Source organism: Berghia stephanieae, chromosome 5, assembly GCF_034508935.2.
Source record: "Berghia stephanieae isolate SIO BIC M18660-M18661 chromosome 5, UCSD_Bste_1.3, whole genome shotgun sequence".
Lineage (NCBI taxonomy): Eukaryota > Metazoa > Mollusca > Gastropoda > Nudibranchia > Aeolidiidae > Berghia > Berghia stephanieae.
In genome coordinates this window covers 78744773-78759580 of record NC_088364.1, presented here as the reverse complement: position 1 = coordinate 78759580, position 14808 = coordinate 78744773, and the positions used below count along the sequence as shown (strand labels likewise).

The following is a 14808-nucleotide window of genomic DNA, read 5'->3' as shown; positions in this document are numbered from 1 at the left end:
GCAGGAGCAAGTAACACATGCTGTACATATTCCTCTCAATAGCAGGTGGTGGTCTGATCCAACATCTGCCCCTCTCCGTACTGTCACATCTTCCAATGAACGTCTGAATCTTCCAGAGATACAAAAATGATCAATCTGATTCTCTGTCACACCATCTGGTGAGACCCAAATTGCTTTGTGGATCCTCTTATGGGGGAACACTGATCATCCAATCACCAAACTGTTGAATGCACAGAAATTTGCAAATCTCTCACCATTATCGTTCATTTCTCCCATGCCATGACGTCCCATGATACCTTCATAACCTACGTTAGCCTGTCCCACTTTAGCATTAGCATCTCCCATCAATATGTTGATGTTTTTCCTTGGCAACTTGTCAAAGACTTGTTGTAGCAGACTATAAAATGTATCTTTGTCTCATCTGTTGCATCATTTGTTGGGCATAGATCTGTACAATGTTCATGCTGATCTTCTTACTCCGTGTTGTAAAGGATGCCATGATGATCCTTTCTCCATGTTGTTCCCGTCCTCTCAGTGACTTCTGGGCAAACTTGCTTAGAATTATTCCTACTCCCTGTGTATGAATCCCGTCCCCTCTCCCTGAATATAAAATCTTCTCCCCAGACTTGAGGTGTATCTGTCCGGATTGTATCTAGTGGGTTTCGCTTACTCCAAGTATATGTAGCCTGTATCTTCTCATCTCAGTCACAACTTGAGAGCTTTTTCCTGCTTCATACATGGTGCGAACGTTCCACGACGCAATTCGAAGCTGCTTGTTTGGCAAAGACGTCATCGGGTCAGCAGAGTCCTTTCGGCTTTGTCTGTTGTCCTTCATAAATTCTGTCATTCCAGAAACTCTTCGGTCGCCCAAGCTGAAAAAAGGATTTGGTTTGTCTGTCTGCGTTTCTGTAACGGTTTGAGTTTAACGGAAAGGGGTGTTAACCCTTTGCCAACCCCCAACCTGGAGGACCAGGTGACTCAAAGATGGGGGAATCACACACCATTAGTCGCCTTTTACGACACGCCGGCTTGGCATTGGGCTATTCTTGACCCTCTCAGTTGAGGGACTGCGGAGACCACATGGGGATGTATAACGTGCAAGTCAAGTAAATTGTTGAAAGTGATAAGCAGGAGTCCATCGACTGCTATTAACACAGTCATATTTTGATTTAAAAAATACTGACTTTTATATGTCGTTATTACTTATTATTCCAAAGTAATTTTTGTCATGTTGGAAATAGACCCGGCTACTCATTCATTTTGATTGGCTAGTATACGGTTCATATGGTCCAGTACAGCTTTCATTACCCTCGTATTGAGCTTTTTTTTTTTTCCTTTAAAAAAAAATTGAGCTTTATATAGAGCAATATACACTAAACGTGTTCAAAGCGCTTTACAAGGGGTCCCTAACCAACAGCAGCACTTAGCATGTATGATGGGACATGATGCCTGTTAGGCAATATTATAATTTATTCGGACAGAGACAATGCTGTTAACAGCCATGTACTCATTTTACACCTGAGTACAGTGAGAGAATGTGAGTAAAGAGCCTTTTCCAGGGACTCAACTATGCACAGAGCGAGGCTCGAACCCAGGACCTTCCGATCCGAAAGCGAGTGTCATACCACGAGACCACATAGCTGCACACGCTTTTGGGCATTTTATACATCTATCTAATTTTTAAAATTTTAACGATGAAAAATAGGGACTCTTTACCTGATGTACAACAAAACACACAAAGGAAAGAAGAAAAAACATGTTTTTTAAAGATATATATATATATATATTAGAGAGAGAGAGAGAGAGAGAGAGAGAGAGAGAGAGAGAGAGAGAGAGAGAGAGAGAGAGAGAGAGAGAGAGAGAGAGAGAGAGAGAGAGAGAGAGAGAGAGAGATCACCTATCATTGCTTTGCTCACATTTATTGAGATATGGTATGATATAAGTCCAGCTTTATGTAGGCTTTTACAGCCCTTTATCTGCTCTTGTTCATTCGTGAACATATTTGATTCACGTCTCTCAAAACTGGGCATGCCACATAGTGGAAGTTGTTTGAATTCAATTAATTTTTTTTCTTCATCTGGGTGTGTTCATTCGCTTTAGCTCAGAGCATATTTATTTGATGTATATGCTTGTGTGTGTGTGTGTGTGTGTGTGTGTGTGTGTGTGTGTGTGTGTGTGTGTTGTGTGTCTGAGAGAGAGAGAGAGAGCGAGAAGGGGGGGGGGGTGCTCTGCAATGAACACCATCCACACCCTCTTTCCCCCACCCAAACTGGGTGGGGTTCTTGGTCTCCAATAGTGGGAAGGGAGGTACCTACTGTGTCTTCTATCCCCATATATCTGTTTTCCAACTTGCTTTCTGTCTTTGTCTTGGAATGAGATTACTTGGTTTTGTCCTGGTTCTGGCCGGTTGGCCTTGCTGAGAGGGAAACAGTCAAATTTATAGTTATTGTTTTGGGAGAAGATATTTTTTTTCCCTTGTAAATCATCTCTCTGTTATGCACTGTATTATGTTTTGTTTTCATATTATACATAATTTGTAAACATTTGAGTGTATTCCGCTTGTGCTTGCTTGTGTCTGGATGAGACTTTTAGGTGATCTCAAACTAAGTACTTTGACAGTGTGCTCTTGGAATCGACATCTGTTTCCTATTTGAACTAATTCCCCTTTGTCTTACCTTTTCTTGGGTGCTTTAATTGTAATTCTAGAACTTTCACTATCCCATTTTCTTTCTTTTTACTGGCGCTGATATGATGACCTTAATGTGTTGCAAGCGCTGTAAAACCCTTAAAAACAAACAAAACAAACCCCCACCCAAAAAAAAAAAGTAAATGAATAAAAAAAAAAAAATTATAATTAGCTCTATGAATTTCAAAGTAAATAAATAACATTGGTATGTATTAATGACTGAGGATGATTTGCACTTTAGAAGAGTTCATTATTGTTGTTGTTATTATAGTAATAATAATAATAATAATAATAATTATTATTATTATTATTATTATTATTATTATTTTCATTATGATCATCATCTTCATCATTATCATTATTATTATTATTATTATTATTATTATTATTATTATTATTATTATTATTATTATTATTATTATTATTATTATTATTATTATTATTATTATTATTATTATTATTATTGTTATTATTATTATTATTATTATTATTATTATTATTGTTACTGTTATTATTATTATTATTATTATTGTTACTGTTATTATTATTATTATTATTATTATTATTATTATTATTATTATTATTATTATTATTATTATTATTATTATAATTATTATTATTATTATTTTATTTATTTATTTTTATAAAATTATTATTATTATTATTATTATTATTATTATTATTATTATTATTATTATTATTATTATTATTATTATTATTATTATTATTATTATTATTATTATTATTATAGTGAGTATGTTTGTATCAGTGGGTGGTGTAATAAGGAAAATAGTTTATATTGTAGTGAGAACTTCTCACCGTTCCTGAAATCTTCAAAGTTGTCAATGAGTGACTGTCTATTGTTTCATTATGATTTTGGTTGTTTTGGTGATATAATTGTTGGCAGGAGTAATTGGAAGTATATTACATACATACCTGCCTACTTTTACGGATCGTCCTAGTAACAATTTCGGACATACGGAAATGGAAGAATTATTACGGATTTTGATTCCACGGCAATTAGGTCGTAGTATTAGAGAGGAAAAAAACAATTATTTTTTTATTTTAAGTTCCCGCATTTATCAAGGAAAGAAAAAATGTTCCCTTAAAGTTGTAAAGGCTACTGCTCAGAGTTCACGCTCATGATAGCTTAGTCGATTGCCAGCTTGTAATGGTGGAGGTCAACAACATTTATTTTACGTATAGATACGCAGTATTTTTGTTGTTGTTGTTGTTAATTGGAGTATTACTAAAATTGTACCATTTATTACTGATGAATTTTGTGTTGGCTACTGACTTTGAAATGTTCAAGTAGACAGGTATGATATTACTGCGATATGTTGTTGTTGTTGTTGCTATGTTTGGTATCATCATCATCATCATCATCATCATCATCATCATCATTATTATTACTATTATTAAGCAATAAATTCCAACAATTAGAAAGACAGAGAAAAGTTTGATGTATTCATTTTTCTGTTTCTTCCATTTACTCAGGTTTATGAATCCAGACCATATGGGAATCCTCTGAATTATCCTGTCGTGGAACACATCACCATGCCTCAGCAACGTCAAGAGCAAGGACTAACGGGTACTATGTTAAATGCACCTGATAACCCTCTGCGAACGCTACTCAATGGTCTGAAGATGATGACGGATGCTCCAGATGATGCCCCTAATCCTTCAGCCCAACCACCATCTTCATCGCCATCATCCTCATCGATACAGCCTGTCCCACAAATGCTAGTCCCTAACACTTTTACTTTTTTACAACAAAGGTCAGTTACTTCATCTCAACCGAACATTGCTGATCAAACTTTTCTCTCCACTGATCAACACAGACAACTACAAATGGCAAATAATAATCAAAATGGTATTGATAGTAATGGGAGAAATTTAAGCAACCAACGTCTTCCACCACCTCCACCAAATTCACAACCTGTGTTAAATGTTAATGGAGTCACAAGTGGAGGCTCGTCCACACATCAAAGGCCTCCACAATCATCTCCTAACCCAAGATTTCAATCACAACAATTTGTCTCTGCTAGGCCTCAGTTCCCAGTTTTAGCATCTTCTTTGGAAGCACAGAAAATAGCTTTAGTTTTCAACCGAGCTCCAATCATACCATCACATCCACAGCTTCCACAAAAACCCATTCATAACAAAGCTCCACCTCCTTACCCATCGGGCGCACGTATTTTGCAGCCAACCAACTTGATCGTAATAAATCCAACTCTTCAGCAGCCTGGTACCAACAACTATAATCAGCCCCGTTTATCAAACATATCAGTTGCTGGCCCTGTCTCCATTAATCAGTCTAAGCCACCACCACCACTGCAAATTCGTCCACTCCATAATATGAATGTGAATGATAACAGTAATAACCACTCAAGTCCCTTAAAGCTCAAGCAAAGCACACTGTCACTGCGACCTACCAATATCATTTCTCAAAGTCAAACTCCCCGACCCAATCTGTTGACAAACAATAACAACACCCACTCAGGTCCTCCTTTGCCAAATATCACCCAGCCTCAGTCACCCTCAATAAATAGGGACAGGCTGCAGGAGCAAGCTAAAATAGTTGAACTTTTGAAAGGATTTAAACAAATCCTGGAAAATAAAGAACAAAATACGGTTGGCGTTCCAACTGCCACTGAGGCTAGAGCTCATGGACAAACAAATGAAACTAACTTAGTCAGTGATGTTAGTAAAAATGGAGATGGAAGTCCTAATGGTTCCAGAGTAATTCAGGTAAGTACTAATTCCAACAATGATGAGCAGCCGGTTGTAAAAAGTGAGGTCATCGAAATAGATGAGGGAGATGAAGATTGTTTGCTTACAGAGGTGGACTTGAGTAAAAGGATATTTGTTTTGCAAAAGGAGTTAGATGGTATCACGATTGATTTGTTGGATGATGACGATGAAATGGACTTTGGACAGGTCAGGGTAAAAACAGAGCCAAAAGAGACTAATGCAGTTTTGTCTAACACTGCTGAAGTTGAAAATAATGAAGTTGTAATAAATAACACAGTTGGTGATAATTGTGATAATGAAAGTGATTATATTCAGGCTGTCACATCCTCTGCATCCAATGTCATCCCTACTGACTCTACTTCAGTTAAAAGCGTCGCAACTAATTCAGAGAAACCCAACAGTAGTAAAACGACTGAGGAAAAGAAAGGAAAAGTAGATGCGCCAAATAATTTTCGTTCTCCAAGCAATGATAAGCCAGCTGATAGAGATGGAAAGAATAATGCAAAGTCTAATGAAGTAAGTCAGAATCCAGCTGCTAATATGAAATATTTCATGAGTGCTTTGGGCAATATTTTACATTCGATGAAGGAAGTTGAAGGTGGTAGGTCACACAATGATACTAGTGATTCACAATCGATTTCTACGAATACTAAGCCCGAGGATAATTCTGGCAGTGGAACTGATAGTAGTCAATTGGTTTGTAGCAAAAAAACACCCACTTCTTCATCTATTTCAATGACCAATATCACATTGGATAAGACTAGGAATATAGATGACAGAGCCATAAATGGTGAAAATTGTAGAGACGAAAATACTGATAGGAAAGTGACTAAAAGTCTGAAAGGCAAAGCAAGTAGAATCACTAAACAGAACCTGGATGCTCCTTTGTCTTCTAATCAAAGGTCAAAATCAGTGTCTTTGCCAAAACTTTCAGAGAAATTCTGCTCAGTGTCTCTAAATCGTAGTGAAATTGACATTGCTTCAATGTGCAAAAGTAATGCAAAGGTTAATGCTTCGAAGTCCACCAAAAATAATAGTTTGTTCACAAAAGAAAAACCAATGATTGAAACAGAAAAGGATGATGCAAATGATTATAATGAAAAAGACGATGATGATTATAATGATGACACAGTCAGAGTGAAAGAGAATGAAAACAATCTTAAAAAACCAAAAGGAGGAAATTCTTCACGTAAAGGAATAAAAAGGAATCGTAAACCGGGTCCACAACCAGGCTCAAAGCGTATGAAATTTAATGAGAGTAAAAGAGATGATGAAGTATTGAAAAAAGGTAAAGATAAATCATCCTCATCTGACCGATTGATTGTTCAATCTTCTGTAAATGGGATAAATGCTGGTAAAAAGGATACACAATCAGATGAAATGAGAGTTACTAATGGGAAAGTCAATTCTGAATCTTTCAAATCTCAGGAGGTGACTGTAAAACAGATGAAAGGAAATAAGGCTGTGTCTGGGCAAGAAGACATTGTTAGAATTAGAAAGAAAATAGAACAATTACCTTCCCCTAGAAAGCCTTCAAATAAGGCTGAGAGTAGTTTGTCCCATGATGACGAAGATGACACTGAAGATGATGATTCTGAAAATGATGATTCTGATGATAGTGACAGCATGAGTGATAGTTCTTGTTCTTCTGTGTCTGATAGTAGTGATGATGCTGATGTTGAATACCTGTGTAAGTTGTGTAGCAAATCGTTTAGTAGACGGTCACAGTTAAAGAGGCACAGGAAGTTTCATTACAAGGGAAATGTTAAAAAGGTGGAAAAGAGAATTATGTGCAAAGGATGCAGGAGGAAGTTCACTGATGAGACCGCTCTCCAAGCTCATTTGGTACAGCGAAAATATTGTTTCTTTGACTGTACTCGTGCATTCTGGAAGAAGAAGGGCAGCTCATCAAAAGCATGCAGAATGTGTGGAAAGGGACAGGCTAAGTGGAAAGATTTGAAAAAGCATTTTTATCGTGATTTGACTTGTCGCCTTCGTTTTATCAACCTGGTTTTGGACTGTATCAAGAATCGCAATAGTAAGGAACAGAGTGACAATGGGGTAAAAGGAAGTGAAGATGAGGAGTCAAAAATTAGAAATAAAGAGTCTAAAAACAAAGTTCAAGAGGATGAGCAAATGACAGATGTTACTCCTGTGAAGGGGAAACAGTTGAAATCAAAGATAATCAGAGGAACAAAATCATCAAAGCAGTCTGACCATGAACAGTTGACAATGTCAGAGACTTCATCTTCATATCACTGTGGCTCTTGTAAGAAAGATTTTACAACTCCAAGACTCTTCAGGGAGCACCTCAACAAAAATGTTAAGTGCAAAGAGTTTTACTTAGATCCAAATAATAACAGCTGCCCGGTGAAGCTAAACTACTGTCCTTTATGCTCCATTTTCATGTTGAGCCATTCCAAACTTTTGAGCCACTCGTGCAATGGCAATTCCAACACGACAAAGTGTGATGTATGCCATAGGGTTTTCAATGACATAAGGGGCGTGAGAGCTCATCAACAGCAAACTCAGTGTGGAAAAATGAAAAACGAAGGCAGGGAAGATACTACCACGAGAAAGACAGTTGTTTCTAAGACTAGTCCTGTTGGTTATAGTAAGCAGTTGCTCAAGTCCCCAACCAAATCATTGGAATGTATTGTCTGTGGGAAGTCCTTTTGCCAAATCCAAGAACTGCTGGACCACAGTCACTCGCACACACAGGAAGGGACCTATAACTGTCAGGATTGTTCCATGTCATTTGAACGCTACAACAGTCTCATTTCTCACAAGATATGGCACAAAAGGAAGATGGATCTAGAGAAAGGGCAAAAAGATTCTGAAGGAGCATTGTCATTAAAAGGCAAGGAATCAACTGCATCATCATCAAGTGGTTTTCAAGTGAAACATAAATGCAAGTACTGCCCTCTTATATTCAAATCCAAAATAAGTTACAATGCCCATGTTGGTAAACACCTTGCAAAACAGAGGAGAGTGAAGACTGGTCAGAATTTGATTAAAAATATCAAGGAGGAGTACATTTCCTCTCAGGTTGACGATATGAAGTTTTCTTGTTCAAGATGTGGCCAACGATTTTCCACCCTCAGTGGGAGGAATGACCATCTTGATGACTGTGGAAAAAAGAACCCAGGAAGTAAGGTCTCTAATGTTGGCAACAATAACAATGGTGATGATTATGTTGACGTTGACAGTACCATAACTTCTTCTGACAAAGTAAAGTCAGATCCCCACTACGCGTGTACCCTTTGTTCAGGTGTCCTCAAGAAAAAGAGTTTCTATCGTCATTTAAACTTTCATAGGATCCTCATTACTAACAGCATCAAACAAAATGCCAAGCAATCACTGTCCACCCCTCTCAAAGCTATGTGTGACATCTGTAAAAAGGTATATTCCTGCAACAAAGTATTACTCAAACACATTCTGACACATAGGCCAGTTGACATCATGACACCAGTGACAAAATCGTTTCAACCTCCATTAAAACGTTTTCGCTCTTCTAAAGTTTTAAAACTCTCTGGTGCTGGAAAAGGAAATGAAGGTGAATCTGGAACTGGAAACTTGCCATCCAAAACAATTTTATCGAAGGATCTCTTTTCCCCCAGTGGAAGTTTGGTGAGAAGAAAAATAGCACACAAGACATACATTTTTTCTTGTAAGATTTGCAACAAAAAGTTTTTAAATATTATTACATTCAAGTTTCATCTAAAGGTAACTCATAAACATCCAAATAGTGAAGGATGGTCAGATTATGTCAATTACTTGAAGGATAGCCACCACGATGACAGCTCTAATGAAGTAATGGTAGGAGAAAATAGTTCAGCCAAAAGCAAATCAAGCATTACTTCACCGTTAATTTCAGACCTGCCCAAGAAACCAATTGAAATTACTTGTGAAATCTGTCAGAAAGTAATTCAAAGAAAACACTTGCCTAGACATATGGAAGCAATACACGGATTGCCAAAAGATAAGTTCCTTGTTAGACCACGAAAATCCAACGTAGTTAATATCAAAAAGGAAATGCAGACTACCAGTGTGGGTAGTAATAATAATAGCAAAGATACTTCATTTCCAAGAATTGAGGTTGATATGGGTGGGACAGAAATCTCAGCCTCAAGTCTTAAAAGAACAATGAAACCTCCAGCTGAGTCATCCGTTGAGTGTGCAGTATGTGAAGAGAGTTTTGTACGTCGTGGACTTCTGTGGAAGCATTGGTTCTCTCATATTAGGCCTTGTTGGGTTACTGTAATGAGGCTTGAGGATATTATCAAAGAGGTTCCCAGTGTTTTTGAGGACCAGAGAGATTTAAGTGATGATGATGGTAGAAATGAAACTGTTGATAATATAGATATTATTGAGGAAGATGACAGTGGAACTCCTGCAAAAGTTGATACAATCCACTCTGGATAATCGCAACTCTGTTAATCGCAAGATTTCCCAGGAAACGGAATTAATTTTATATAAAAGTCACTGATTAATTGCAACAAACTTTGGTTAATCGCAACACATTTTCGCCCTCAAAAGTGGTAAATTCAAGAAATCAATCTATCAAAATATCATGATTAAATTTCATCATGGAAGAAATCGTGACAGGTTGAAAAATCGATAGTGAGCAAGATTTAATGCTACAGTAGTGTGTCACCACTTTATTAGAGACGAAAGAGAGCGCCATTATATAAGAGTCGAGGGGGCTGGGCATAGTCTTTACAAGAGGTAGACAATGACAGTTGTAAAGAGAGACTGAGCGATATCCTTTGTTTTTGGATTAACAACTGTGCATTGTGACCAACCAGTTTGGTGAGAGCTTATTGTCTCCCATCACGACTAAATTCTTTGACTCTTACAAATGTTGAGAAAAAGAAGAGTGAATCTTATCTGAATAAGACGTCGATAAAATCTATACAGGGTTGTCATATGATTTTTAATTCAATCATATTTTCTCAGTCTGTGGCGGACTAAGAACAATGTTTACAACAACTGGTTTGAGTTGACCATATATGTGTCAAATGTTGCAACTTTTCGCTGATCCCAAGGTGTTGCGATTATCTGGAGTGAACTGTATATCAGTTGCTGATGATGCAGTGATGAGCTTTGAGCCCATCCTTGATTACTGATGTAGAATAAAATTTAGGCATTGATAACCGGCTATGTGACACAGTCTGTGAGAAGATTGGATGGTCATAATGGTGATGTGACGCAGTTTGGATGTTGATAATGCTGACGTGATGCAGTCTGTCAGAAGTTTGGATGGTGATAATGGTGACAGTCAGAACTCATAATGTTGGAATTTGCATATAACTGCAGTTGTGAACGATTGTGCTGTGGTTATTAGAAGTAATCGCAATGGTGAAAGTAGAGTTCCAAAAAATAAGATGTCTGATAGTGAGCTTATCTTGAGAGTCAATGTCAGGTTTTTGTCAATGGGTATTCTTTTGTGAAACAACTGAAGAAGATGTGTCTACTGGCAAGTCATTCATTGCAATGGATTGAAATCTAATAGCTTACAGTGTGGTTTCTTATTATATACATATTTTAGGTTTGAATAACTCGAGAGTTATGTAAGATTTGATTTCTTCAAATGGTTTTTTGCCATATGTATAGAATTTATTCAAGTTTTGATTGATATCAGCTGTACACCATTTGTCATCAGTAGAAAAGGGTAATTTTGACATGAATTTTTAATTCATTTTCGCTTTGTTCCACATGATTTTCGAAAGTTTATTTTATTTAAAATGTCAATCTTAAGGATATCAACTTGGAACATTACCTTGACTCTGTAAAATTCTTTTGTATATGACGTCACCTGAAGACAAAAATAAGAGAAGCCAACGCTCTGTCACATTACTCATGCTGCAAAAGACATGGGACAAACCGGAGAGGTGCTTGCAGCTTGTCATTCAAAATGCTGGTGGTCACATGGAGCTTTAGATCGGACAATTGCGCAAACACAAGATCACAAGTAAGATATTAGAAAAAAAAAAACTTTAATAAATTTGGATTAATATGTTGAAAACCAAATTGATGTCCTTGCAGCTGTTCTTGAGTTTATTTAAACTTGAAATGTGTCAATGATTAAAAACAAACACACTATAAATTAGGATTTAGATCAATCAAAACTTAAATAAATTCTGCACTTATGGCAAAAAACCGTTTGATGAAGTCTTACATAGCTTTGGAGTTGTTCAAACCTGACATGTGTCAATAATAAAAAAAAACCATACTGTATCTTGCATCCATGTAAAGTTTCAAGAGTTAATAAAACAGACATAAATCTTTTATGATTGGATTGTTACTACATTCAAAATGTAGATGAAAACAATGAATTTGTAAATTTCAGTAAGGCAAACCATGGATGAAAAGTTATATTTCTGGTTTCTCTTTTATCAAGGTAGGAGTTATATGATTAATATGTTTGTCGACAGAAAATTCGTATAAGACGAATGCTGACTGTAAAAAATGTAACATACAAAGCAATCCGTAAAAAGCTGACTCAGTTTGTGTCAATTCTTGCTTGTGTTCAAAACTTGGAGAGGTTCCCCCCCACCCCCCCCCCCCCTCGTCCCTCTCCATTCTTCCCTCTTTATTATCAACTTCCGCTAAGCATCGTTTTATTGATACTTAATTTTTTTTTTATGTGAACAACTTCATTTAGAATCCTCAGGAATATGAAATAATGTACTATTTGTAGTAATGATACATGTAATAAATTCCATTCAATCAATGAGTAATGTACAAAGATGAACATAAAAAAAGGAAAATAAATAAATATATAAAGGATTATCGTTTTTACTGTTTTCGTTATGGACTGAATAACGATTTTGAGCCTTAAAAAGTTCTGTAAATATTGTATTTTGTTCTTTTTCGCAGCTGTTTTTTTTATTCATTTTTGTTGTACATAACTTTGCCAGGTCAACAGATTTTAGAAGCGTAGTATTCACTTTGATTCATATAAATATAGTGCATGAGGTTAAAAGTTTAAATTTCTTTGCTTAAGTGGGGTCTGCTGACCTTCCATTGTGGACAGAAGGTCGCTTGCTTTGTCTTGGAATAAGATTACTTGGTCTGTCACAGCTCTGGCTTGACTCCTTGGCTGAGAGGGAACCAGTCAAATTTATAGTATTAGTTTTTAGAGATGATATTTTTTTCGTTGAAATCATCTGTCTATTGTGAATTGCAATATTTTTTGTTCATGTTGAATATGAGTTTTTGAAAGCATTCTAGCTATTCCTCGTTCCTGACCTCCCATAGTGGGTAGGGAGGTATATATACTGCCTCTTCTATCCCCATATATCTGTTTTCCAACTTGCCTTTTGTCTTTGTCTTGGAATAAGATTACTTGGTTTTGTCCTGGTCCTGGCCAGATGCCATGGCTTAGGGGGAAACAGTCAAATGTAAAGTTAGTTTTGGGAGATGATATTTTTTTCCTTGTAAATAATCTCTCTGTTATGCACTGTATTATGTTTTCTTTATATTATATATATGATTTGTAAAACATTTGAGTGTATTCCTCTTAGTGGGGACCTGTGCTTGTGTCTGGATGAGACTTTTAGTGATCTCATGTGCTCTTGAAATCTATATCTGTTTCTTATTTGAACCAATCCCCCTTTGTCTTACCTTTTCTTGGATGCTTTACTTTAATTGTAATTCTAGAACTTTTTACTTTCCCATTTTCTTCCTTTTTACTGGTGCTGATATGACCTTAATGTGTTGCAAGTGTCGTTAACCCCTTAAAAACAATGGGGAGTGAAGTGACCGAGTGGTTAAGGCATTGCACTGTGACCCGGAAGTCCCGGGTTCAAGCCCCTCTTCAGGCACTTTCGTTTTTTTCCTTGGGCAAGATTATTAACCCCCAATTTGCTTATTTGGACAACATGGGTCATTCCTGTTGACATCAGACATCTTGTTTGCTGAATCCGGACATTTACTATAACTATTTGGGTTTGAAATGGCCAGCGACATCTTAGAACTGGGTGGGGTTCCTGACCTCCCATTGTGGGCAGGGTGGCACTTACTGTCTTCTATCCCATTATGTCTGTTTTCCAATTTGCTTTCTGTCTTTGTCTTGGAATGAGATTACTTGGTTTTGTCCTGGCCCTGGCCGTAGTGCTTGGCTGGGAGGGAAGCAGTCAAATGCGTAGTTAGTGTTTTGGGAGGTGATTTGTAAATCATCTCTCTGTTACTGTTATGTATTTTTATATTTGTTATTTTGAATGTATAATAATGTAAACATTTGAGTGCATTTCTCTTAGTGGGATCTTGTGCTATTGTCTGGGTGAGACATTTAGGTGATCTCAAACTAAGTACATTGATAGTGTGCTTTTGGAATCTACATCTGTATCCTATTTGAACAAATTCCACTTTGTCTTACCCTTTTTTGGGTGTACTTAAATTGTAATTCTAAAACTTTTTACTATCCCATATTCTTCCTTTTTACAGGCGCTGATATAACCTAAATGTGTTGCAAGCGCTGTAAAACCCTAAAAAAAAAAAGAAAAAAAAAAAAAGAAGAAGACATCTTAGAAGAAAACTCTTTGATACATTTGTTGTATTATTTTGAACCTGCTGCCAAATTTCAGTTTCAAATGGTGATATTAATGTTTCGAATTATTGTGATTTTTCTGCTCATGATTTCCGTTCGATTATATTTCTTTTTCTTTTCTAAATATAACTTTTTTTTTTTTTTTATGTAATATGAATAATTAAAGAAACATTTGTTCCAGGAAAATATATAAAAGAATTATCTCTGGGTGGGGATCCTGACCTCCCATAACGGGCAGGGAGGTACATACTGTGTCTTCTATCCCCTTATATCTTGTCCAACAAGCTTTTTGTCTTTGTCTTGGAATGAGATTACTTGGGAAATAGTCAAATGCATAGTTATTGTTTTGGGAGATGATATTTTTTTCCTTGTAAATCATCTCGTTATGTATTATTATATTTGCTATTTTTTAATGTATAATGTAAGCATTTGAGTGTGTTCCTCTTTGTTGGATTTTGTGCTTGTTACCGGATGAGACTTATAGGTGATCTCAAACTAAGTACATTGGTGGTATGCTCTTGGAATCTACATCTGATCCCTATTTGTTCCCATTCCCCTTTGTCTTACTTTCTCTTGGGTGCTTTGCCTGTAATTCTAGAACTTTTTACTATCCCATTTTCTTCCTTTTTACTGGCGCTGATATAACCTAAATGCGTTGCAAGCGCCGTAAAACCCTTAAAAACAAAAAAAAAACCAAAAAAAACAAAAGAATTATCTGAGATAAAGATGACTATTTTTAGGTTTAATATTATCTAATATTGATATTTTCAAAGAAAAAGTCAGATGTATCTTTTTTTGATTGCATTTAAGAATT

The 14808-nt window shown here is 36.3% G+C and overlaps 1 protein-coding gene across 2 annotated transcripts in view; it reads left to right on the top strand.

The window, feature by feature from the left end:
* LOC144973662 (uncharacterized) overlaps positions 1-13965 on the top strand; it is a 41380-nt gene extending 27415 nt beyond the window's left edge. For both annotated transcript variants that reach the window (XM_078916391.1, XM_078916390.1), the window contains exon 2: positions 4184-13965. In XM_078916391.1, coding sequence (XP_078772517.1) covers positions 4244-9865 — 5622 coding nt within the window. In that variant the 5' untranslated portion in view covers positions 4184-4243 and the 3' untranslated portion in view covers positions 9866-13965. The remainder of the gene's footprint in view (positions 1-4183) is intronic.
* Positions 13966-14808: the final 843 nt, after the last annotated feature.